Source organism: Corvus cornix, chromosome 1 (assembly GCF_000738735.6).
Source record: "Corvus cornix cornix isolate S_Up_H32 chromosome 1, ASM73873v5, whole genome shotgun sequence".
NCBI lineage: Eukaryota > Metazoa > Chordata > Aves > Passeriformes > Corvidae > Corvus > Corvus cornix.
The window spans coordinates 24,017,804-24,045,201 of NC_046332.1; the positions used below are offsets into that span (position 1 = coordinate 24,017,804).

At 44.2% G+C, this 27,398-nt stretch overlaps 1 protein-coding gene across 3 annotated transcripts in view; it reads left to right on the forward strand.

Moving 5' to 3' along the window:
• The window catches only part of LOC104687061 (limbic system associated membrane protein), a 1,003,034-nt gene that overhangs the window by 671,763 nt on the left and 303,873 nt on the right, over nucleotides 1-27,398 (forward strand). The window contains exon 2 of one of the 3 annotated variants that reach the window (XM_010395986.4): nucleotides 23,558-23,636. In XM_010395986.4, coding sequence (XP_010394288.1) covers nucleotides 23,558-23,636 — 79 coding nt within the window. Of the gene's footprint in view, nucleotides 1-22,996; nucleotides 23,637-27,398 lie in introns of those variants that run through there. The other 2 variants (XM_010395985.4, XM_010395987.4) reach the window with 2 other exon arrangements.

Here is a 27,398-nt window from a genome sequence, read left to right on the forward strand (position 1 = left end):
GAATAGTGTGTTGAGGGAAGTTTGCTGTGTAGAAGGCTGGACATTTGGAATTATCAAGCCGACAGTACCCACATTAAAGTCCTTTATTAATGGTACCTGCTTTGCTTGTTTGAAAGATACACTCTGGTAAGGTTAGAGGCCTGATCTAACAATAGTGGGAGTACATGACAGGAACAAGAATACCATCGCTCTTACATCATTGCTGACATCAAGATGCCATTTGGCTCTGAGGGAGTTTGTTGCGATTTTGTAGCAAGAGCTCTGATTTAGGTTTCCATGTATTTTTGCCTTGGTTTGTCTCTCTGCATCAATGGAAAATGTGAGTTGCAAAGATACTAGAAGAACAACAAAGTATAGCAGGAATGAGTGCTCTCTTCAATAACATCTCCCCAAATTATTAGTAGTTATCACTTTGAAAATAGGGGACCAGGAGGCTGACATCTGTCCTCTGCCATCAGAGTATGCTGTGCAGTTTTGGGGTGTTTGTAGATTTTGTAGGCCAAAGAGTTCAGAGAAAATATGAAAGGTTAAAGAGGAGGAGATGGCTGCCTAAATGGGGGAAAACATTAAAAGCAATTAATGTAGGGAAAGCGTAGTTCATCAACAGCAAAGCAGGTGAAGTCCCGGCTGGCCAGCCAGCTGTGTGCATCTATCACTGCTCAGCACCTGCACACAGACATTTTGTTGTGCATATCCTACAGCTATTCGGCACTAAGGAGAGGATGCTTGGGGAGAAGCAGAGACAGAGAACAGCAGACATTTGAGGGGAATTTTGGATGGATTTACAAAGAAAAAGAAAATCACACCTTCTGGTAAAGCTGAAAAATAAGGTAGGAACACCAGGAGCTGGGCACTGGGAAATGTCTTCCACCACATTAGGTCACTCAAAGGGGAAATGAGGCAAGCAGTTGTACTGTGGGAGCACCGTCCTTCCCCTTCCCACCCCTGTGTGCAGGTTGAGGATGAATAGCCTTGCCTTCTACATCCTGTAAGGATGATTGCTGCTGTGCTATGCCAGTTGCATGGCTGCCAACCTCTTCTAATTTGCATGTAATGTATGGTAAAGCCATAATGTCATTACATTGCATAGATCTTGCCAGAGACCACATTCAGGAGGCTGCTATGCAGTTTCTGGCTTTGACTCCACAGCATTAGTTACCCCATAAGCCCCTTTGGCATTGAGCTTCCACAATCAAGTACAGATGCCAATTACTTTAATGAGGCTGCAGATTCTAAAAAGCCCCCCCCCCCCACCCACACACCTAGCCCCTGGCTACTGTTTCCCTGGGAGGAGGCACAGGCAGTTTTGACAGACACTTATTTTTTTGCAATGAAGCATGCAAGAACATCTGGGGAAAGAAGGGGACTTCACAGTTGTCTGTAGCTGAGAAGAAAAAGGCAGCTTGGCGCAACTGACTTGGATGTCTTTGGCTGACAGATATCATGTGAGTTGTGCCTTGTGAATGCAGAACAGCCTGGTGCCTTCAAAGCACACCAGATGCAGAGGTATCAATTTCCTGGAAACACTGCTATTGTTCAGCTTCCTTCTTGTTATTAACATTATAGCCTCAGCAGGATATCTGGAAGTGAGATAGAGACACAGTTAGGGAAGGTTTGGGTTGAGCATGCTGGTTATCCAAGTGAAGGGTTTGCAGCCAAGCCTGTGGATGCTTGGAGGGAACTCGGTGTGGACTAGCCAGGACTGTGTTGTGCTAAGGCTCTACCAGAGGCAAAGCCCTCCATGCTCATGCACATAAGGGCTTAAAAATAGGCTTTTGCTTCAGCTCTCACAACTATGGGTCTGGCCCCCTATTGCCAAAGGGGAAATTGCATGGTATGGAGGAGGTAACAGTCTGTGTCCTCTTCCCCAAGTTCAATCACTAGATTCCAACACAGACCCTCAACATTAGAGAAGATTCACCCCAGCCATCAAGGGGTGATCAATCCTCAAATCTGTGAGGATTGCCAGATAGTAACAGATCCATCCTTTCCAGGCACAATTACCAAGTCAAATACAAAGGGATGCAGTCGCATCTCCATTGCAAACCCTGGGACAGGGAAATCCCATTTTTTTCAGATCTTTCCATTTGTTTTGTGCAGCACAAGAGGATACTTGACCATAGTAACAGAGCCTGAGTGCTGCTGCAGTCCATCTGTTGAGATGGTGACAACAGTGCATAAATGAAAGAAATCCACTGACATCAGAGGAGTGGTTTCCACTCTCATGGGGCTGAGGCCAAGGTGGGAACAGGGATCAGAGTCATACTGTGATTGTGGAGTGATTCATTTCCTCTGCCTGTGCCTCAGTTTCTCCATCTGTGAACCTGTTGAGGACATAGGTTTGTTAAGTTGCACTGTGTATTTGAGATTGCTGTATTGTCTGCAAAGGTGGTTGTAATCCTCAGATGTTGCGGGAGTGGGAAGGATTATCATCATTATTTCTGACAGGCAGCTATAATTCATCTTTGCTTGCCAGACCCCTATGGTAGTTTTATTGTGGAATGAGTAAAGGTTATTTAAGCCTGGGAATCATGTGAGCTTATTTGTTGTTGAGCCTGATAATAAATTGGATCCAGACAGTGTTGCCTGAGCTGTGCAAACAGAGAAAATTTTATGATTCTTAATTTAATTTGTGCTTTCGATTTCACACTATTTGTATTCTCTCAAAGTCTGGAAACACTTCTTCACCATTTGATCTGGACTTTTCCCATTTGATGAATGGTGATTATTTCCTTTTCTCCTTCCCTGAATTTTTTTTCTCTGTTTTGTATAAAATACAAAACAATGACTTAATTAAGTCAGTCTCTTGAAAGAAAAGCTTTTTTAAGTTATTTTAAGCTCCCTCCGCTGGAGGCTTCTGCAACAGCATTGGAGAATGAAGTAACCTGGGATAAATACCATTGGACTTGGTTATATGCTGTGCATTCCTGTAAGAACTATACAAAAGGAAGGTGGTGTTTATCTTTTCTTTAGGACCAGCATTTTCTGTGACAGGATCTTAAAGCATCTGACATACACTAAAGGCTTAACCCTCACCACAGACCTTTGGGAAGCAAATACAGTACTTTCAGGGCAAAATATATGGCTCCAGTTAAGAAGCAAGTTTAAGGGATGCACCAAGGAATAGGATGAAAGGAGAAATGCAGGATCACAGTGAAAGCTGCAGAGAAGTTTCTTGCACCATTTTGAAAGGACAGCAAACGTAGTAGCAGAAGAGAAGGTGGTATTGTTCAAATTAAGAAAGATAGGAAAAGGAATCAAATGAAAGGCTCACAGGATGGGATGGAATGAAATAATTCACAAAATGAAAACTCTAAGTATTCATCTCACCGCCTTTCCTCCCAAGTGTCACCACACGCTCTTCTATCTCATGCCTTCTGCTCAGAAGGATTTTCTAGAATCCTGTTGCATGCTTACCTGCAGTGAAGTCACTCTTGGAAACCTGCTGCTTGGAGCACTGCCCACAGTAATGTTACTGCAGGCCACCCTCCTCACCTCTGCACAGAGCCTTGGGAACCCTCCCTTGCAGGGAGAGCTTTGCAAAGGTGTGGGTGATGGCACAGAGAGAAAGCTGCATCTCATGGTGGGTTTTTTCTGCATTTTTGCATACGGCTTCTAAGAGCTGTGTAATAAACCAGTATTGATGAAGGAGGTCATTTACCATTAACTTATTTATTTTCTGCAATGAGCTAATGTTTAATTAACGTGCAATAACTTTTGCGACCAAACGTATCCTTTTAGATTTACTATAGGGGACAGTTTGAAAATCAACTTAAGTGGCCAATGACTGCAAATGTATTTATTAAGGTTTAAACATGTGTAAATGAGTTTGTGCTTATTTGCAGAGCTGTTAAACTACAGTAAATATGCTATTTGTCAATTGGTGGTTAATTAACATCCATTAGTTCTCCATTAAGAACACAGTTTGGTGTCTGAATTTCCTTGCATTAGTACTAACTTTGAATTAGGGCTGCACGTTTTCCTCTTCATACACCAGCACTTTTCAAAATCCAGTGCTACTCCTTGGACTTTACCTTGCAAGGCAGCAAATTAAAAAAGGGAAAAGTGGAATTTTATTGTCCAGTGTCACAGCTCCTGTTTAGGAACCAGGCAGCTTCCTTATTCACATATCTTCCTTCATATCTTCCTTCTTCCTTCATATCTTTCTCTCCCAGACTTTTGCAGCCAATGCAAGTTGTGGAGTTGTCCCAAGTGTTTAACGCCTTTGTGCCTCTGTGAGGGTTTAAGGAGACATTAGTGCACGAGCTGCTAAGGCCTGCATGGAGGATGCAGACGGGGCCAGTCGTGGAGGTCCTGTTTCATCGCAAAGAAAAATTCCAAGCTCGACGTTCCTGAGTGAAGGCTTTTGGGGGCGAGGTACAGGGAGTATCCCCTCTCAGCCGGCCGCTATGTCAGCAAACAACCACAAGGTGACACTGTCCCAGTACATTATTTATGTTTTGACAGAGGCACGTATATTAATACCTTTCACATAAAAGATGGTCCTAAGCATCAGCGTCTGCTCCCTGTTTCCTAACTGAGAATTAAAGATCTGCGGCAGGCATCGTGCACTTGTTAAATCCAAAAATTAGGGAGATTTTTAAACTACCTCAAATTTGAGATGATGGAGTATGTTGCTTACAGGCAGAGCTAGGCAAAGTCCTGTTTCCTTCTTCAGTTATGCAAATACTAAAGTATAGAAATATAGGCTGGAGAGGCTTTTTACAAGCTAGGCTTTTATCCAGAAACATTTATTTATTTATTCATTTATTTATTTATTTGAATGCTCTGCTTATTTGCTGAAATTGGTTTGGGATGGTTTCATTGAGTGAGGTTAAGCTGTGCTATGGGTATAACTCAGGTGTAGAGTTAATAAATGTTGGTGTAGACCTGACACACATGTGAATGGCTAACACAATGAGCATCTGGGAATGAGGCACCGTAATGTCTCTCAGGTTTTAGAGTCAGACATGGTATCAGAAGCGTCTGTGGGGAAAAAAAAAAATTTGTAAAGTGCACTAAAATACAGGTAAAAAATATTTTTGTAAGAGTAGATTTGGACCTGATTTTCCCCAGGTTGATGTTTGTTTACATATGACTATCCTGGTTTACCAGGTCAGGTTTAAAGAGTTAACTGGGTTGTTTGTGTGTGTAACCATGAGTTACCAGCTGAACCTGATAGTGTTCAGTTGCCACATGCTCTCTGCCTGCAAACATCTACTTTGGTTTTAGCAACATTAGCTAAACTGGTAGAAATATTAACTGCTTCCTGTTGATTTCTCCCTCATGAACCTGCAGTCTGCCTGTGGTTTGTTGCTCTGAAATTATTAAAGGAACAGTCAGGGAAAACAACGTAACTTTAATCAGCTCAGTCTTGTTTGATCAATCATCAAAGTCCCCCCTTCAGCAGCCTTGTAGCTGGGGCCACCAAGATAAATTGTCCCAGTGTGTGTGTAAGGGGAGTGCGAGTGAAGCATTGAAACACTCGTGCCAGTTAAGGAAATGCAGTAAATATAAATGGGCTTTCCTAGAAAAGCACCAGCTTGTTCAAGCTCCTTCTGGTCCCATGCACATTTCCAGCCTCACTGGGAAGGAACCTTTTCAAGTGGTACTTGACATGGTAGCCAGGTGCCTTATCAGTAAGTATCTGGGTATGTCACCCAGCTTCTGGCAAGTTATATTAGCAGCTTTGGTTTGAGGTGAGACATCTCTAAGTAGCAATCATGACTTGTCCTCCTCTTCCCTGACAACTCTAGACAGGCAGGTCCTTGACAGAACAAATCTCTTAAGTGGGGAACAAGGGGACATGATGACCATATCAGCTGTGGGCATAAACCCAAGGTGGCAGCTGCAGCAGAAGCTCGCTCCTTTGGCTGCCTGTACACAGACTTGACCTGAAAGAACTCATCCCAAAAAGTCAAAGCTACTGTAGGATGCTTTACTGACTCATAGGAGGGGAGCTGGACTGGATTCTAAAGCATGAAATTGTCCATTGGGGCTGTTTGGTCTTACATTTACTTTGCTAAATTGTCCAGCCCTCCTTACTGCAGCCAGTTCTTCCTGTTCAGGAGCTCAGTAGAGGCAGTGAGGAATGTTTTGATGATGTTTTTCTGCGGAATATCAGGATAGGTGGGCCCAGCCTTAGGGAAGGATGGGGACAGGCAGTGCCTAACTAATAGAGTTATCAAGTTCAGTGGGGAAACATGAACTACAGCTCCCAGTAGACATTCCCTTCCCACAGGCAGATGTATTGTTGAGAGACTCAAAACAAAATGCAGTAAAATCAGAATGGCAAAACGTTTGGCTTCATTGAAAGTGGCAACATTTCCTAATCAACCTTGGCACTTTTTTTAAGCACTCTTGATTTTGGAAATTTAAAAAAAATATTTCAACTCTTATCGCTAATTTAGGATGAATACCTGTGATGAAGTTGTTGGAATTTTCCACAAGGAAAAAGTTCTGATTTGTTTTTTTCTGAGCTCAGCTTTAAAAATTGAGGTAGCTGCACTTGTTTCTGTGAAGTGCTTTGATATCCATGGATGAAAAGAACCATAGAAGTGCTAATTATTGTCATACTGGTTTTAATTATTCTGTCATACTGACGGAGCAACTGCCAGTTTTCAGCCAGCAATATTTTTTTACAAGATGTTGTCCAGTCCACAGTTTTCACAGAAACAGTCAGATACTTCTTTTTAATTGTTTTAAAAGGAAGAATAAAAGACAATCCTCTCCCTCCTCAGCAGCTGCTACAGTTCTCTGATGGAGGTTCAAATCTGCCTGCATTTGTACAAGATGTTAATGTCAGGATGATGACGAAGAGTGGAGAGATGGAAAGCTCCAATTGTTAGATATTGCAGAGAAAACAGGGGGAGGAGCTAGGAAGGGTGAGATGCTCTGAAATTTTCTCTCTACAGTGATTTAAAGTGAAAAATGTGCTTCCCAAAAATTCAGGAAAGGGGTGATTTTCACCTCTTTTCTTATTGCTGTTCCTGTTATTTATTTGAAGTACATTTTATTCTTTTTCTGGGAGGTACTGTATTTCCAGGCAGCTCAAACCAACTCAGCTGAACTGTGTAATTCAACCAGTTTGAAGAAAAACTTTGTTTACACAGCAGTATTACTGGCTCCCATGAGAGCTGTAGTTTAAAGGCCTCAGTGCTCTTATCTTTTCAGCCATTCTTCCTGGCTGTGCTACAACCCTCCTAAGGCATCACTTGCTTCACCCAAGGCCAGTGTCATGTCAGTGGAACCCCACTGGCTACACTGGAGGAAAGTGTTTATCCCTGCAAAACTACCCAGCAAAAATCAGGGTGGTTTCCCTAAGGTACTTCAGCAAAGAGATAGCACCTGGTGAGACAGTACTGGCTGGAGTTAAATGCAAAAGAGAAGATTTAGGCCCAGGCAAACAAACAGGCACGAGCTTATCTGTTGTGTTCTGTTCTCATGGCGGAACTATCAGTGCCATGATTTCGCTGAGGGAAAGGAACCATGCAGTGACTGACTGTTAGTGAGTGACCAGAGCTACAACCCAAATATGAACCAGGACATCTGTGGAAATGCTCTAAAGCTATTCATGCTACACAGCCATTCCCAAGGGATAAGGAGTTGCTACCTAGTAAGGACTGTCATGAGTGGGTAACTCAGCTCCAGGAGTGCCACATTTTGGAGGAGGCTCTTTCTGTCTGTGCAATTTATGGGAATAAGATGAAGATGTGCAGAAATCTTCATAATTGCATCATGCCAATCTACATAAAAAGCACTTGCAGGAGACACAACTGGCATTGGCATGTCACTCCCTCACTGTCATGGCTTTGTGTGTCCCTATGTCAGTAAACCTATCTAGGGCAAGCAGTGACTGTTCACGACTGACAATGGGCAGTTGGTCTCCAGAAAAAAAGCAACAGTGATATGCCTTTGGGGAAGAGACTTTACCCCCTGGTCTGGAAAATGACGTGTCAGACCACTAAAACACAAGAGACACTTTTTTCCTCCATTTGCAGTCTTTGTTTGCTTTCTGTTTGTTTCCAGCGATATAGTCTAGTTCCTCAAAACCAACATGATGCAGCAAATGGAAACCTAAGGGAAGTCTTAAACACCCAAGTCCTTTCACGCGTATTCGTTTTAGTGTTAAAAAAAATAAAAGGTCATTTATGTAAAAGCCTTTGATGCAGCAAGCCGTAATATTGTGTTGGGGTTTATTAATATGAAGCAGAAAGATTTTGCCTGTCACTGCAGTTACTACTCAGTTGTTGCCTGAGGATTATGAGGCTTTTAAACAGATAATATGCAGTTATTTTTCCTGTTCTGGAGAGAGCCTGGTGGTTCTCCATGTGAGTCAGCTGTAAAGCAGAGGAAGCACACACAGTGAATGTGTCACCAGGGCGTTAAGAGCTTCTTTTAGACTGTGATGATTGTTTGGTGCCTGACTAGGCACCTCTATGCCTCAACAGCTAAGTCTCTGGCCTCATCTGAGTGACTGTCCCACCTGAGCAAGTAAAACAGCAAAAGAAAAAATATAACTTTTTCTTTGGTGACTTGCATGGCGAAACAGCACAAAGGAAGAGATGAAAATATGGGGACTAGCCTTTCTCTGAAGGGGCAATCAATATATTTAATGTGCTGTTGTATCTCAGGGGCAGGGAATTTTCTTTTGGAATGAATGTTGAAAACCCAAACTGAAGTGTAAAAGTAGCTTGTAGACTTGGGGAGATTCTTAACAAATGCCACCATTTAGGAAAGAAAAATCAGAGTGGATTCACACAGGTACATGGATAGAGGTAGCATTTTTTTTCCTACCGTATGGTCAGAAGTCATGAACCACAGTGAGAAAATTTCAGGATGAGCCTCAGTTTGTCTGTGGGAATTGACACGCAGCAGTTGACATTCTGCCACCCCGCTGGGCACCTTCTTGTGCCCAGGGCCAGGTGCAGGCTATAAACCTTTGTTACTCGGATCGCCAGCACGAGGAAACGCGATGCTGAATGTGACACTGAGAGCCAAAGTGCACATGCAGCTCCCTGGCCTTGTAATCCTTTTGCCAAGAGTGTTTACTGGAGGAATGAAGAGATAGGAAGTATGTTACAGCTGCATCAGCAGAATGTCAACTTAGGATGGCTTTGCCAACATAGCTAAACCTTTAGGTCTTTCTCACGGGAGCTTTAAGGTGAAGCTGTCTTTGGGGGCGTGTATTAACAGCCTGATGAAAACAAGGCAGTATGATTTTAACATATGTTAAGCATAATGGCAAAGAAGGAGCTTGAGGTTTAACTAACTGATTTTTAATACATCATGGAAGCATACTGCCTTATTTGTGCTAAGCGGTTAATACACATTAGCTAGTTAAATACATTTTCTTTGCACTTCTTAAATCCCAGTATGAACAGAGCAAGTAAGAATATTTTTCTTAAAAGAACATTGATGCCAAGTTAAAATCCTAAATGCAGGCCCTGACTGGAATTTTCTGGGTTTTTTTATGAATATAAGCCTTACTGTGTGCTTTCTGTATTTTCTTTCGAGGATGTGTGATGAAGGAATAAGAAGAAACATTCCTACATTGGTTTTTCTTCTTTTCTTCTTATTGCTTATATTCCAAATGTTGTTAAGAAATAATGAGAAAGCATTAATCATTTCTCTGGCTGGTCTAAGACAAAAGGAGAGAATCTACAAATCATACTGAATGCTTTGCAGGGTTTTTGAAACACTTCCTAGTCTTAAACTCTATTTCCCTTCGCCTTAATTTTCCAAAGTGTTGTATTCTGACTTAGTATTAATTGGAAGTAGTTGCTGTATTTGCCAGATGAGTCATCAAAACAGCTTTGTATCTTTCAGAGGGATGTTAGAATTTGGCAATCTCTTCCACTCTGGTGAAATAGTCAAGTGTTGTGGTTTAAGCCCAGCCAGCAACCAAGTATCACCTGCTGCTTGCCCACCTCCCCCTCACCCCAGTGGATGGGAAGAAGAATCAGGGGAAAAAAAAGTAAAACTCATGGGTTGAGATGAGAAAAGTAAAACTGAAACAAAGTAAAATATAATAAAAGTAGTAATAAAAAGAAGAGAGAGATAAAAACCTAAGAAAAACAAGTGATCCACAACTCAGTTGCTTACCACTCACTGACCGATGCCAAACCTGTCCCCAAACTGCAATCAGCCCTAGGAGCTGCAATCAGCCCAGCAATTGGGTAACTCCCCCAGTCATATATAAACTGAGCATCATATTCTGCAGTATGAAATATCCTTTTGGCCAGTTGGAGTCACCTGTTCTGTCCAGGCTTCTCACAGGTTTTGTGCTTCTCACTGGCAGAGCATGGAAAATTGAGAGGTCTTTGTCTTAAAGGAAGCACTAATTAGCAACAACCAAAACATCAGCATGTTATGAACATCATTCTCATACTGAATCCAAAACACAGAACTGTTCCCACTACTGAGGAAAAAATTAACTCTATTTCATCCAAAACCAGGACACTGAGGAAGACTAGAGCTATAAGCTGATGGAAAAAGTTGTCCTGAACTGCTGGATTCAGGGGATCAGGCAAAGTTAAGCAGCTTGTTCATCCTTTTAGGATTTGCCATTAGAGCTTCATTAGCTCGATAATAATATTCTAATCACAAAATGTTTCTCTATGTCTGAATCCCATCCATCTTTCTTATGATTATCCAAACACTTGTCAGCTTTATGGAAAGATACTACAGGAACTACAAACAATGGACACCACCTTCACATTGTAAAAGCTCTTGACTGCAGAGCTAAGGGTCATCTGTCCAATACTGATGACACCTTGAATCTTTCTGTAGGGAGTTGAATACATCTAATAAACTAGAAGTATATTGCATATTCCCCTGTCATCAAGACATTGACTCTATGCTGGCCAATGTGTTCAAACACTTTTAAGATTGGCTCTGGAGAGTGAGGACATCTCTAGAAAGCTGAAGAACCATAATGGAAATGATAAAGAAGACTTAATTTCTGGGTGAAATGGGGAGGTTTTGCCCTTTCTGTCTGAGCTGATTTGGTTTATTTTCTTTTTGTAAACATTGCTTCCTGACAAAAAGACCACAGAGCTTAAAACTTAATATTTGTCCTATTCCATCATCCCAGTAAGCTGGAACATCAGGTATGCCAGTCTCACCTTGCTCATACTCACGCACACACAGAGCATGATGCTGTCACATTCCCCTTTCCACAAAGGACTGCACCCTGACCTTCGCTCACCAGTTTCTTTCCTTGCAGTGCCTGGTATATCTTTACATCCCCCACAACTCTGTTGAACTGTGTAGGTGAAGTGGGGAGAGTTCACCTTGTGTGAAACCTAAATCCTTTGTGCAACTCTCTGTGGCAGTAAGAGCAAACCAGCTTCCAGTCCAAAGATTTAAGCCGTTCCTGCTTTCCTGTGTATGAACAGAACTTCTGCTTCATGGGGCTTTCTCATTGCAGAGCTTTGAGGGACTGCAGGCATATTATATGTGGTGCTAGTGTCTTGCAGTTTCTTTTGGGTATTTTTGAGCATCCATGGCCCTTTCTCTGCTGCCATCAACTGTGCTTGACTTGCACAGAAAGAGCTATCCAGTACAGAGCCCTTACCAGAGTTACAGAAACATAGAATGTTTTTGAATCTCTTAGTTTTGAAGAGACCTTAAAGGTCATCTACTTCCAACCCCATTGCCATGGGCAGGGACACCTTCTACTAGAACAGGTTGCTCAAAGCCCCATCCAACTTATTCTCGGATACTTTAAGGGATAAGGCATCCACAGCTTCTCTGGGCAACATGTCCAGTGCCTCACCACCCTCACAGTAAAGAATTTCTTCCTAATATCTAATCTAACCCTACTCTCTTTCAGTTTAAAGCCATTACCCCTTTGTCCTATCCCTCTACACCCTCATTAAAAGTTCTTCTTCAGCTTTCTTGTAGTCCAGCTCAGAAGAATGTAAAAGCAGCAAGGACCATCCAGAGTTTTTCTGTTACCTCCGTAAACATCTTCATGATGACTCTCAGCATTCGTTTACAGACATTATGTTTACCAAAATACTTTAATTTCACTTCAGCTTCACTTGTGGTTCCCTTGTCTTTACTTGTGTGGTATTAGTGTAAATGCATTTGTGTGATGGTTTTCAGTGAGCAGTCAAGAGTCTTGTATCAGCAGTGGGACTCAATGGGCAAATATTTTCGCACCGGTATCCCTGCTGCTTTTCAAACCTTGACCGTTGCTTACAGATATCTGAGCCTTTAAGCTGTGGAATAGAGGCTGAAAATTTCAGCTGGTGTGAACAATGCATCCTCAGTGCCATCAGAGGTATATTGTGAACAAGGCATCGGCTTTTCATGAAGCACTCGGCAAACGCTTACCAGCAGTGGACAGATTTGCCTCAGAAGGTCTCAAACAACAGAATGTGATCTGTATGGGATGCATTGCTTGTGGCTAGGAGTTTGATCAGTGTGGCTTCTCAGTGCCTGAGTTTTATTGTTGATTGAACAATGGCAATAAGAATGGCAATTTGTAATTACAGCATATTCAGCTAGTGCAGATATTTCCCAGGGGAATATTCTCGTGCATCCATGTTTGTCTGAGGTCAGAGGAAGAAGCTTTTCAAAAACTTACTATAGTATGTGTTTTGTTATGTCCTTTAGTAGAGGAAAGGTCTGGAGTTAATCCATACTTCTTGAGAGCCAAATCTGTTTGAACCCCAGTACCCCTTTCTTGTTAGCTAAAAAATCCCTTTCTCCTCACTGAGCACATAACAGATTTCCCTGTATGGTCTTCATGTGCCTCTTGGCTCTGGAGGATTGGCTCAGCTTGTGATAGGACAGAGAGAGGACATATCAGCTCTCTCTATGGCATTGAGTTCTCTTGGATGGTTCTTTGGTGCGTACAAGAACACAGTATTTTATTTAACAAATACCAGTGACAGCAGAGCCCCAAACCACAGCTCTTTTTGTGGCATGTTATCTCTTTAGACTGGAGTCTCTTACTGGTGACCATACAAGCACTTTTGGGTGTTGGAAAGCTTTCACAGGTGAGTGGAGGTGTCCCATTGAACATCGTGATTGTGACAGAGGGAAATGGACTTAAGGTACCTGCTTGGCTCTTTCTGTCATGTGATGCAGATACACATGGGCAGAGAGAGGCTGTAAGAATTTGGGCTTCCTGCTGGCATTGGTTCTTGCATTGTCCTGTGCAGAAAATGTTTCTTGAATAGGGACCTCAGTCGGAACACTGCTTTCACTTCATATTGTGTTCTAATAATATCACACAAGAGACATGAAATGGCTTTGATCACGGGGACTAAATGCCACCAAATATTCTTCTTCCTGCAGCCTTTTCCTTGCTACATTAAAAATTCATGGGCAATAGCAGCTTCTTCTTTTCAGGACTTAGCTACATCAGCAGATGGTGAGAGTGGGCAGGAATACCGGGGCATGTTGATGGACAGAACAGGGGTGTTCTGATCAAGCTGGGTGCAGGAGAAATTAGCACTTAATTTGCTTATGCTGTGTCTGTCTGAAGCCAGCCAGATTCACTGTTTGTTCCTCCCTTTGATGAGCAATGAGCTTACTGGAAAATTGTTGTAGTTAAGTTAAATTGACATGAATCTGAAGGTGTGCCTTAATTTCTGCATTTGCTTTGTTCTTTGTGTTGCACTGATTCTCCAGCCAAGAGCAGTTTACAGGGAATGAGAGCGAGAGGCAGACTTCAAGAAATTAAATCATAGCCCCACAGAAATCAGTGGCAAAGGTCCACTTGATTATATCCACCTGATTCATCCAAGGGGCCACTACGCGTCAAGGTTGCCTTTGACATCTCAGACACTGATAGACAATTTAAATGGGAAAATTCTTTGTGCTTTAGGCTCCTTCTTCCACAGAATCCTCATCACATCAGTAGGTAAACCCTTGCATTTGGCAGTAGAGTTTTATCACCCCAAGCCTATAGAAAGGTTTCCTGCCAGCTCCTTCATGCTGTACTCTCACCAGCTGAAAAATAGTAAACCATTTTTACCATTCTTTCTCAAAACTGTATGTGAAAGTGGTTGTCTTACCAAAAGCTCCAAAGCAAATCTTTGAGTGACTTGGAGCCCTCCATTTTACAAATTCAAGCCTTCCCTGGATTCCCACTGATGTCTGGCAAACACAGGGTGATTCCTTGCAGACTGAAAGAATAATGTGAAAAGGTGTTACGGACAATGATTTTGACGAAAAAATAGATTTTCCTGGAGGACACTTGAGGTAGCCTCACCCACAAGTGCGATAGGTGTGGTATTTGGAGTTCATCTTCCAGTCCATTCCTCTATCAGAGGGCAAGTAATGAAGCATGTAAGTGCCCTATTCAGAGCTCCATCTCTTCATCAAAGGTTTTCTCTGGGTCTTTTCTTATTGTCTTGTTCCAGTCTGATCCAACTTCAGTGATTTTTTTTTTCACATCACTTGCCTTTGTTCAGCCAGCTGCTGTAGTGCTCTGACCAACCTGCTCTTTATCCTTCCCTGATCTCTGCCTGCTGGAAGAAGCTAGCAGGTTCATTACATTATTTTAAAAAATACTGGTGTGTTGTATAAATTAAGAAAGTAATAAAGTGTCACTGAAGGCCAGAACAATGCACAGCCCCCACGGGTTTCACAGGAAGCAATGCTTCCGCTCCTGTGTGGGTTGTGGGCTCTTTGTTTCATAAAGCCCTGCCAGCTGCTGGATCTAACAGGTTGCTGGAGTTGAGTAAATTGTCTGTGTGTCTGTGTGTGAGTGTGTGCATTTGCTGGCACTTCATGGTCTGAGCCAGGTCAAGTCCCCACACAGATTTTATGTCCCTTCAAGACAACACCTGCTTATTCTCACTCTTGCCTGGAAGGCCTTTATAAATGGCACCCCTAGACCTCTGTTTTAGGGAGCTGTTTCAGGATGTGTGCATCCCTCATCCAGCCCAGCCTTAGCAGAGTCATAAGCACTGGTTCAGGGAAGAATTTCTGCCCCTTAAAAGGTATTGCTTTTCCTGAAAGATATTGCTTCATCCGAGCAGTTTACAAGTTTGTCCACAGTCAGGTTTGTTTCACTTTATCCACATTGATTTAAACATGAGTTGGGATTAAGTGGAATCAGGGAGGTTCTGAGATGAGGAGGTGCTGCTGCTGCAAGGGGTGAAGCCCACAGGCCATACTGCATGGCCACTGCATCTGAGCACAGAACTGGAGGTCCCTCCATCCTGTCTGATAGAACGAGTTGCTGGAATCACCTCCAGCAAAATGCCTCCTCTCTGAGAAGTTTCCTAATTTCTGCACCTCTTGGTGGGCAGGTCCTCTGTTGTTCCACCCCTGCTCCTATTTCTGGCTTTCCTATGCTTAGACTTGGACCTAAAGTGGTCACTCCTGGCCCTACTTCTTTGCTATCTGGCCCGTATCAAGGACAGTCATATAAATCTTGCATCTGCCAGCTCTCTTAGAGGCTGCTGAAAACACCCTATTTTCCTCTCTGGCACCAGGTGTTGGGCATTTGTGGCAAAGTATTGAACTAGGAACAAAAGTGGTACAAAGTGAGACTCAAACAGGTACAACATAATATTTCAAGGAGATAGTATTTAACAATAGGTAACCATTTAAGCTGACAAAAGCATGATTCAATTCAGTAGCTGGATGATAAAGGAAATAACATTTGTGTTTAAAACAACATGAAAAATTCTTAACCTGGTGTGGTAATTAATCACTGAACCCAAGAAGTGGATGAGTTTCTGTGGCTTGAAGCAGGCAGCTGGATAGGATGATCTGAGAAGTCTCTTCCAGCTTTAAAATGTATGAATATGACATGGCCTGACAGAAATGGGGCATGGGAGCAACCTAGGAAAGGGAGAGAAACTTGAAAATATCAGGGTGAAAGTTTAGAGGAGAGTAGTAGAGAGATGAGAAGAAAAGCTGAAACATTAAAAAGTTTGTGCTGAAAGACTAGGCATGCACTAACTCTATATGCTGGTGCAGAGACAGGCCTGGCCTGTAGCCTGTAAGGATGGTATTAACTGGGCCTGTGTCTGTGGGACATTTCTCCTGGCTTTTTTATCTTGAAGATCTGGACATGTTAAAGATGTGTTTTCTTCATTTTCAGACCTGACCACAGTGAAACGAATGGAAGTGTTTTCAGAAGCTTGAAGTCAGGCAGGTCACAGTTTCAAAGGAAACCTTCTCCAAATTTTTGCATACAAATTTCTCTTCCTGTTTGTTTCATGTGAGGCTTTCTGACAGTGCCTTGGGTCCTGATAGCACCAAAAAACTTGAGAATCTTTCTTGTCTTGCTGCAGGCCTCAATTTAAGTTTCATAAAAGCTATGTTGGAGCTGTTGTAAAGGACAAGAAAATGCATGGCACAACAGCCTGCTGCACTCTGTTCTTCACAATAAAATTAACTCTCTGGTAATGATGGATATGTAGCATGTATCATTTCAACAAGACTTTGGGGCTCTCTTCAGAATCATCGCTGTCAGAGTGATTATGCTCGTTCATTAGCGTTGTGTCGGGAACTCCATGCCAGAGCAGGTCATCGAATACGCATCAGGGCTCTGCAGGATGGGTTTGACCACCTCTTAGTTGTATAGAATTCCTGTCTGCAGCGATCTATGTCCCTTGCAGCTGCCAGGCAGTTGTTTTGGGGCCTGTTAAGGAGTACGTTGTAAATAGGTCACGCTTGGCATGTTCTGTAGATTGAGTCTTGCAGGGGCTTTCGGTAGAGTAGTGTCAGATCGTGTCAGATCACCCTGCAGCCTTCGGTGCTTCGCTCTGTGTGTACGATTGGAAGCTTATGTGAGGATGTCTGCCATGGAGCTGTAAACTTTGACACGCCCTGAGAGCCAGGACAATTTTAAATGGTTAAATTCGGTATCTGCTCTGAATGCCCTCAAGAGAAGATTACGTCTCTGAGGGCAGAGGGAGTCAAGGGAAATTAACTTTTTATGCCTTTGTGACTGCTTCATTAAGAAATTTACCCAAATTCACTGAAGAATTCGGACTGTCCTCCTAGAACTTCCCAACCTTTGGGTCATCTCTCTGCTTCTGTTTTGAGAGGGACTGTTAACCACTGCAGTCACTTGCAAAGTCAATCCTAATTACTTTTGCTGAGAGCAGTAAATATTCACTGGCACTGGGAGGAAAATTTCTGGGGGATATTCGGACTAAGCAGATAGAGTTACTGCTTTCCTGTGGGGAAGTGGATTATTTAAGGACATGTAGGGTTGAACCCTGACTCTGCCTGACTCATCAAGTGTTATGTGACATTGGTGAAGCAACCAGTCACTGCCAAATATAAAGAGATTTTGAAGCTGTCCTCAGTGGGAGGTATGGACTGCTGGTCTAGACTTGCATGCCTAACTCCTATAGTCACATTTAGAAAACACAGGTTGACGTACTACCTTGTTCCTGCAAGAAATGTCAGAACTGGGATCAGCTATTCCCCTGCTTCTGAAGCTATGAGCCAGCCTTTCTTGTGGGAACAGGTCCCACAGTTTCCCACTGGGACTGCTGACTGGGCTGGGGGATGGCAGGCAGCTTGGCTCCCTGCCACACAGCAGCACTGGCTGAGCAGCCTGGCCTCCAGTGGTTTCAAAATGATTTGACACCCTCTGGCAAACAGCAGCTGCAGAGTCCAGTTGCGAGGTGTTGGTAAGGAAGTCACTAATGGCATGTGATGTTTCAGGGAAAAGGCAGTGCAATGCTCTTGATGCTACTGATGACCTTTATTCTTATATTGTTTTATTTATGTTAGACTGGAAGGGTAACTTTTGTTTTAAGCAAAAAATGAAGCACTCTCTTTGTCTTGCCCCTCTCAAGTAGGAAGGACCCTTTTACAAATGAGTCTGTAGTTCTGTAAGCACTTGCTATGATAGCAAGCAGTAATTAAGGCCACAAACCATCTGCAGTACTAATTCTTTAATTCTGCGTGGTCATACTGATGAAAAAAAGGTATCTTTAGGCTACTATTTTCCTCCTGCCCAGCGTTCAGATTTGGTCTTTAACTAAAGGTGAAACATCCCAAAAAGTCTGAGCACAAAATCTCTTCATCCAGTCAAACAAGATTTTTCTTTCAAAGGTGATAAACACAGTTCTCTACCCATGCAGCACAGAAGATGAACTTCACAACTTGTGTTTAGCTGGTGGAAACCAGCAGAGCTCTTCTGACAGCGGTGGTGATATGTCAGCTTACAGCAACTGAGAACCTGACCCTTGATCTCTAAATTGTCCACACCGAGGAGATCAATTGTGAAACCAGATCAATTGCATAGTAACAAGGTTACAAATTGGTGAAAATCAGCTCTTGTTCTCGTACAGGAGGGGGTTCTGTTACAGCTCAGTCACCACGCTTAGAGAGAGGTGTTGTGCGTGCATGTTATCATCCACAGTTATGGCCTAGCTGAGTGCTCTCAACACAGTAAATTCTTCTGCCTAATGAGGTCCTTACTTCACAGGAGGCTTGATCTTATTGCATTACATGTCTGCATGTTAGCCTTAGCTCTAAACTGGCTCTTTTTTTCAGCATCAAAAGCCAGTTTAATTTTTAGGCTTGCAAAGTATTCATAAAAACCATATACATGTTTTTTTTCCTCAAACTGCATTTTTTTTCCTATAATAAGTGCTTTGTAAGTTTGAGTTTCCATCTTTCTTCTAGCCCTGCTTTTCCTCCTTTTCTTCTACTCCTGTGGCTCCCTGTATCCTAGGGACCAAAGGAGAATGGAACATTACTGCTTAATTGCAGTGGGATGCTGTCCTTGCACATCAGAGCAGAAACGTGTGCATGTAGGAGCTGCAGGTATGGGAATGAAGAGAGGAATGAGAGATCACCACTGTCCTTCCAAGGTCCCCAATCTTCCTTCCCATGTGGTGAAACCCCTTTGGCTCTTCCTCGTTCCTCTCCATAACTCCTCTGCCAGTGCGACAAAATTGCATTTTCTCTTCATGGCTGAGAAGCTTTGAGCAGGCTCTGCTGCGTTGTGCAGCAGTGTATCTTGACTAAAGATGTTATAGCTCACAAAACATCATATGTTTTCGCTCATTGTTGCGGATATCCCAAATAAAGTCCCTACGTGCCTTGACTCTGCTGGAAGAGCCACTGCAAAATCCCCTTAAAACTATTGTGTCAGTCATGATAGGGTCTGGTATTTTTCAGAAATGCCTTTTTCCTGATTCCAGCAATATTTGGGATAAAGTCACCAGTTTCGGTGTGGCTGGTAGCAAGTGAAAGTCAAGTGAGAACAGTTCCATTTTGTGGCTGTTTGGTGTGAGCTGATGAGCCTCACTTCATCCTAGAGGGCAGCCCTCCACATCATACAGATGGTTGTTGCAGTTGGAATTGAGTGAAGTTCATGGATCGCTCTTTGCATTTAGCCACCTCAAATGCAAAAAAAAGCCCCACTCCTATTTGTGGATAGAGTCCATGCTTTCAGTGTCTCTTGGCTCCCCATGAAAAGCAGATGGCACTTCAGGCTTTCACAATGTCAGTTCCTGAGCTGCCACACAGGTAGGCAGAGGTGACCTGAGCACCTGTCCTAGGGCACCTCAGCATATCTCAACACATCTCCTGCCCATCCAGGACCAGCGTGGAGGTTCTCTCTTTTAGCTGGCCTAAATATCCACACTGGGATGTCTTTAGCCCATTCCCCTCGAAGCCAGTGAAACTAGGGATAGCCAGGCTGCCTCAGCTCATGCTGCTGTTTTCCTTCCAGCTTGTACACAAACAAATCCTGCATCCATAGCATGGAAACACAGGTATGTTCCTGAGTCTGCCATCCAAACATTTCTATCATGTCTCTGGTTGTGCCTTACAGCCTGTGCTCATCAGAGTGTGTTGCTCTAGGCCCTGTTCCCTTTGAACAGGGTTTAAGTGTTTTGCATTGGAGGGGAGTGAGGTACCTGTAGGGCTGGGCTCATGCTGCTCCGTCCATTCCTTTCTGCATGGTGACAAAGTCTGGTCAGTCAGGCTTGTCCTGCCAGTCCTGCACCCACCAGGAGCATTGATAAATGGCATTAAAAGGCTGCAGTATGGATTTGTGGTGGCAATGCTCTGACTGTTTACCTGAATTTTTCCTCAAGTTTTCAGAAGGTAGGAAAGTTAGGAGCCAGACATGCTGTTTCGTTATCTGCTTCCAGCAGGGGGAGATGAGTCCAGAGAGTTATTTCTTCTGGGAACACATACAAAAATAACATTATTTATTTTACTCATGAGGCGGTCTCCTAGGATTTGTGTGATTCGTGCTTGTTTGGCCTTTTACACCTATGCAACCCCTTCCTTTTGCTTCTGTACACTTCTAAAAGCAAATAAGACCTATCAGCTTTAGGGTTTGGTTTTGTTTTATTTTTCACAATGTTTACAAGACCCTCAGGGGAATTTCTTCCTCGTCTCTCTGTTTATTATAATTATTATTATTATTATTAAATAGTTATGCTACAGTGGTTCTAATGAGGATTGTATAAATGTGTAAGAAGATGAAGTCATCCCCTGTACTGCTATATCAGCAGAGAGGGGCCTCTGAGTCCTCTGTGATGCACCTCTCTTGGTAGGGAGGCATAGCCACATGCAGTCCCACCTTGAATCAGGATCTTACTGGAGTCTGGAGACAGGATTCCCTCTTTCTCCCTCCCTGAAACCCCCTCTGTCATTCTCTGTATAAAACATATTGGTGCCACTTTCTATGAACTATATTTAACTAAGCATTAAATTTAGATTTAACTGGATAGTTATTGCCTCCTAAGTAAATACTCTGAGATAAGGAAATATTTAGCGAGCTCTAGCAGTAGGGTGGCAGATGCTTCTTGCATTGCATAATAGTTAATCTTCGACAAATATGTTTTCCTTACTCCACGAGCATTTAATTAACATACAATAGCTCTTATTAAACGTAGATAAAACATACATGGGAGACCCTTGTAAAAAGGATCCATGCAACACTGGCTTCCAAAAGGGGTGCATTTCGTTCACTGGTAACTTCATATGGGACCAGGTCTTTTAGCTGTACTCAAAGTCTGTCACAGGAGTGCAGATGTTTCCCCTTGGCGATGCCCCTCTTCTGGAGTGCCAGCAGCCTGATGCTACTCTGTCCCTTGCACTCTCCTTCATCCTAGAGTGGTGGGTCAGCAATCAGGTGTCAGCAGCATGGTCTTCTCCAGAGCAATATCCTTGTGGGGTGGCATCTGTCCCTGCAGTAGCTTGGGAACACTGAGTGTGTGGATTAACCCCTTTAGCTCCTCATTCCTCTCCCCCTCTGGTGCTATCCATGCCAAGTCTACTGCAGAGGAAATGTCTGACTCGCCTCACTCCTTGGCTTGAATACAAAGCAGTCATCTCTTCTTGCTGCTGCATGCATGGCACTGGAGCAGCAGTGTCATGACCTTAGTCCTTAATTTGTGGGCCTTTAACACTTGCAGGGATTGTTTAAGTACCCATAGGCAGTGCGGCCTTTCCATACCAAGGCTGCAGGGGCCAGTTTCTAGGAGTTCAGAAAGCAACTGGATGTATTCCTGGAAGAAGAAAATCATTCAAATACCATTAACTATAAAGGCAGTGCCACTGGCTGGGGACATGCCTTAGCTATAAATCACTAGAAATAGATAAGTGCCCTGGAGCAGTACCACTGCATGCTTGCCTTGTGCTTGTGAGCTTCACCAGGCATTGGCTTTAGGCTGCTTGGAGACAGGACCAAGGGTTAGAGGGACCTTTGATCTGGTCCCACACGGCCATTTCTATGACAGTGACATTCCTTATGTCTCTTCAGTTTGTGTGCACGAGGCTGCAGGAGCAGAAGTGAAGCAGGCAGTGTACAAGATCTGTTTTTTCCCTTCCTGCACACACATGTAGCAGTGCTGTGACCACACAAGACAGCAACTCTCAGCCGAGTTAACCCCATGGCTTTTCTTGCACCTGATTCTCTGGGCCCCTCTCAAACCTCCCCTTCCCTCTTTGCATCCCCGTCCCAGTCCTGCAGTGCTTTGGCCGCAGAAGGGTTACTACACTAGTGAAGCATCCCTAGGAGCAGTTCTGATCCCTCCCGCAGGCAGAGATCGGGCTGGTGGAATGGCAGGCAGGCATCAGCAACAAAACATACAGCTTATTCCTTTCCATTAATTTAATCTCCCTTCTCTTTGCGGCGGCGGTGGGCTGCGGGCTGCGGGAGCGTTCCCGGGTGGGCAGCGCTGCTGCCGGCGGGCGCGGGGCTCAGCTGCGGGCTCTGGCAGCCGGGAGCACAGGCCGAGCATTCACACCGCGGGCAGCTCAATGCCGGCATTGTCTCCGGTCCGTCGCTCCGAGGCTGGGAAAGGAGGTGGGGGGCGGGAAGGGCTGACTGGAGAGAGGTGGGAGGGAGGGATGTACAACTGTTTATCTGGCGAGAGGAAAGTCTGAGACGGGAAGAAGCAAGGTTTGAGGCTGCAGAGGCAGTTGCCAAGGATGCTGCTCTGTAAATCAGCTAGCGTGTGGCTTCAGGTCCCTAAGCCAAGTTGTTTGCACTTTTGGCCACGGACCCGTTTTCCTCACTATTTCATCCTGAGAATATTGGCCGTACCTTCCTCCGTCCTCTCTGCCCTACTCTCTGTGCCTCCCTCCCGCTCAGCAGCTCCCGGCTGCTCCTGCCTCCTCTCTGCTTCCCGCTCCAGTTCCCCGCTCGCGCTCCCCTTCTCCTCCTTCCTCCAGCCCCCTCTTCCTCTCCCATCCCCTTCCCTCTCTGTCTCTCCCTCCCTCCCTCCCTCTCCTTCGGGTCTTCCCCCCTCTGCCTTCCAGCCCTCATGCCTTTCCAAGCCCCCTCTCCCTGCTGCAGTGCCCCCCTCCCCTCCGCGGCTGCCGTTCCGTGTCCCCCCGGGCAGCCCCATCCCCGGCGCGGGGCCCTGGGGCGGCTGCGCCCGCGGGAGAGGGATGGGGAGCGCGGCCCGCGGCTCCCTCCGCGCCCGCCGCCGCCGCTGTGGTGCCGAGCTGCCGTCTCACGAGCAAGGCTCCCTCCTCCCTCTCTCCCTCTCTCCTCCTCCTCCTCCTCCTCCCTCCCTCGCTCCGCCTGGGAAAGTGGGTTAGGAGGGAGCGCGGGGCTGGAGGCTGCACAGCCACAGGACTATCCCCTCCCGCATCCCGGCGGCACAGGATTCCTCTTGTTCCTTTTCCTTTTTTTTTTTTTCCTCCCACCTCTCTTCATCACTCTAAACGGGTCGATTTAATTGTTATTATTTCGTAGTTATTTTGCTACCTGACTTTTTCCTCTTGCTTCTTTTTTTTTTCCCTTTTTTATTTGAAGGCTGTGCTAAGACTTTTTTTGTAAAGCCTTTAAAAAAAAAAGGCAAGGAGGGGAAAGAAGCCAGCAAGAGACTGAAAAGAGCAAGAGAAAGTGGCAGCTGAGAAGGACTGTGAAATCACCTCCCCTTTCTCAGGCTGTCGATCAGAGCGAGAGTTGTACATTATTATTATTATTTTTCTTTCTACATCTGTCTGTCCACATACACAGGCAGAGAAAGAGACAAGTACTGACAGTGAAACTCGACGAGACCAGCCATGGTAGCAAGGGCTCAGCCTGATCGGAAACAATTACCGCTGGTCCTACTGAGGTTGCTTTGCCTTCTCCCTACAGGGCTGCCAGTCCGCAGCGTGGATTTTACCCGAGGTACCGATAACATCACCGTGAGGCAAGGGGACACAGCCATCCTCAGGTAGGGCATTTTGCCAACTTTTCCTCTTCTGTGTGTGCATCTATATTTCCATGTATGCAACGTATACGTGTGACGTGATACAGACTTGTGTGTATATGTCTCTGTGAGAGTGTGTTATTTTACCTCTCAAACTGCAGTAGCAGCAGCTGCTACAAACAGGCTCTGCGTGTGTGTTTGTGCTTTAATATGAGAAAATTGCAAAGCTTTTGAACACTTCTTGCCACACTATCCTCTGTGTAGTGCTCTGGATCAAAAGAATTTCAGTGGGGAAAGATGTGCTTGTGTTAGCCAGCTCTTGTGAACGTACACTTTCCACCAGCCCTGCAGTATCAATAGAGGAATCGAAAAGGGATCCAGCTGTGCTTGCCAGATGTTCCATTGATCTTCCCAGGCTTCTTTTTGTACATATGCAAAAACTTTATCCCTGGTGCTGCCAGAACTCTCAGGCAAGTTCTTTTGGGAAACTCTTGTCTTTTAATTTTATTTTTTTTATGTTTCTGCCCTGTGGGGAGGGAAGATCAATACAATAGTTGAAAAGACTGGTGAAAAAATGGTATAGGAGCTCTGACATTTACGAAGATTGTATCTTAGCATGTTGGGTTTTTTGCAGGGTTAAATAAATGGGTGTATGCTGTGCCTGTGTGTCTGGTTGTGATGAGGATGTCTTTGCACATGAAACCTTGCTTACTGGCAGTATTGAATGTTATATTTATGGTTTCATTGTGCAGGTTTTCCAAAGGTACTTCTGACACTACTTGGGCTTTCAGTTAGGAGTGTCCCAAATAGCTGAACTGCAGTAGCCTTTTTCCTATAGGTTTCTTTTTTCAAATTCTGCCTTGCTCAACTTACCTGCAGTAACTTCCCTACTGAAGGAAAATTCTGCGTGTGTGAGCGTGCACACTGTGTATTATGGCTATAAAACTACTGGGTGTAATTTAAAATAAGTCTGTGATCTGTGTGAGGAGCTGATAGTGCACAAACCCTGAAGCATCAAGGGAGCAATCCCCTAGCAAAGCTAACAGCAGCAGCGAAGTTTTCTTTCTCTTTCTGTGAAATAAATCCTGCTGGATGTCACCAAACGCTCTGCTACACGATCCCCCGTGTCCTGCATCCCTCCCATTTAATGATAGAGGGAAGAAGGATGCTGGAAGAGGGATGTGTGTGTGCGCGCGTACGCATATCGCTTCGGTCGCCTCCCATGTCCTCGGTTGTTTTGATCCTGGAATATCCATTCAGCAGCTTCCATTCCCCAGCTCTCCAGACTTGTTAACTTGAATGTAAGATTTATCCACACAGAGTAATAGGATTTACAGAGTAATTCATCTGCCTTGCATATGCAATGGAAGCGGTTTAGATTCGACATGGTAAACACCTAACAAGGGGTGTTGCCTCTGACTCCAGCTTCTCTACTCTCTCTTCCACTCACTACCAATTCATATATCCCATTAACCCTTTTCTAGCAGGACTCCTAGCTGACTTATCACCTTTTTAAAGGCAAATCACTTCCATCAATTGTTTATTTTGGAGGGGCTGCTCACACAGATGTTTGCCAGCATATGTTTGGTACATGCAGCAGCAGACAAGTCATTAAGCTTACTTGCCTGGACAGGGGTCACTAGATTTCTATTTCCCACTTAACCTTGGAGCTTTTGAGTTTATCTAGATGCTGTGTGCTAAAGCTGTATTTGCAGCCGAGAGGGCTAAGCGGATGGTGGAGATGGTGCTTGCATGTGCTGCGTGTAAAGCATTCCTTCATCAGCAAGCTCCACGGGGCTGCATGGGAGAGTGGTTTCAGTGATTGCGTGTGGCTTGCCAGTGTTATGTCAGGCACTAAAATAAAACACCTGAGCGAAGTGATCCAGCTGTGTCAGCCAGATGTGTGCCAAGTGACACTGTCTGCAGGAGCAGCACACCACCCGGCCATGTAAATGCTTGCCCCGAGCAATACTGTGTTCTTGGCAGGCTGCATTTCTGTCAGAAGTGACTGTGGCCAGTGCACGGGTTTTACCTTTTCCCTCCAGCTGCCTTCCTAAGCTCTTTAAGTAGATATGGCCAGCTATATACTTTTCACATTTCCTAGGAAGGGCAGCTGTCTCATCTCCCTTTCCCTGGGACCAGACCCAGGTTTCTGGGATGTTTCAGTTCCTCCTTCAGACGAGAGGCAGAAACCAAGCTGTACTGGGAGATAGGACTGCCATATGAAGCTGGAAAGTGTGAGATTTCCCTGTGTCCCATGGGTATCCCCACAGGATAACATTTCATGTCCTCAGTTTTAAAGCAAAGGTTTGTTTGCTAGCTTCCCCCTTGCTGTTTTCTCGACCCTCCAAAACATAATTCACTTTAAGACAGCCTTGTTTTGAAAAACTCCCAGTGCCTCGCTCTCCCTGTCTATAGATCCACTATGACTACAGAAGGGAAAGAGCTACACGGGAAAAAAAAAACATTAGATGATCTATACTAACTGTGTTCAAAGCAGAACTTTATGTCCGCAGAGAGATAGGTAAGAGTTTTCTATACGTGGATCATATCACCTATCTTTGGTAAACATCTGCTTCAGAGGGATTGTGCAGCATCAGTTTACCAGTGCCCAGTAGCTCCTGTAGCTTGAAGGGAAATGAAAATGTAGGAGGGAGAAAAAAAGATACACAGTTGGAGAGAAATAAAAGCAGTATACATAGTGACAAGATAACTAAAAACGTTTTGTTCCTGTAAATTGTGATGCAAATCATTCACCAAAGCACTAAGGACAGGATATTCTAAATGAGTCTCCCTCTTTGGGGCCTTATATATTTGTATATAGGGTTACACTTGTAGGTGGAAGAATGGGTGGGTGGACTGATCTATGAAGTGGAGAAAAATAGTTTATTATAAGCCCTAATGTTCCTCAAGGAAGCCAGTCCTCTGAAGCTTCATCTGCAGCTTGTTACTCAGAATAGAATTATTCTGAAAAGTTTGGAGATGACTTTTTAAAGCTATAGCATTTAAACTATTTCCTCAATATGGGACTATTAAAAAATGTCCCTAACTCTAAACTGGCTCATCTCCTAAACGACCTGGCAGGAGATTTGATTCATTTGTTGGCCTTGCTGAAGGTTGATGACTCTTAGCGAGTATTTGGCATGGGGAAGTTAGGGAATTGCAGAGAGAATAAAAATAGCTCATGATAGGCTATCCACAGGGAAAAGGATAATGATCTCTCCTTAGAGCAAGGCAGAAAAGAGAGGATGGGTCTGAGAGCTGCAACAGGTGAGAAGGGCTGAGCAGAGTTGCTGGTGTTTGTCCAGCTGCAAACAAGGAAAGAGAGCAGGATATTTCAAAGATGACACTGTGTATTGGAGAGCCTGTCAGACTTACTAAGGTTCCACTGTTTTAACTCTGTCTTCAGCAAGTGGAGAAGGACACTGAACCTTACTTTGGGTATTGAGAGGGAACTTTGGCTACAGTTCCTGCTGATGCCTTGCTTTCAAGATTACATCATGAGTCTGTCAGGTTTTGTATGCAACTTCCCTGGTTGGTATTAGGAAAAGAAGAAAATCTCCAAACAAGAAGTGCACAACAAATGCACCCCAAACTAATCAAAACAGGAAAAGGAAAATAGTCCCCAACCTCAAATCTTCTTGCTGTTTACCTGCCTTCAGCATCCCTTCCCACCTCATTTGCTCTGCACATGTCGAGTGAGCAAAGGCAGGGACCCTGTGCGCTGTAACACACTTTCAGCTAGGGAGGGGATGAAGAATATGAGGATGTTGGCTGAGCTGAGAC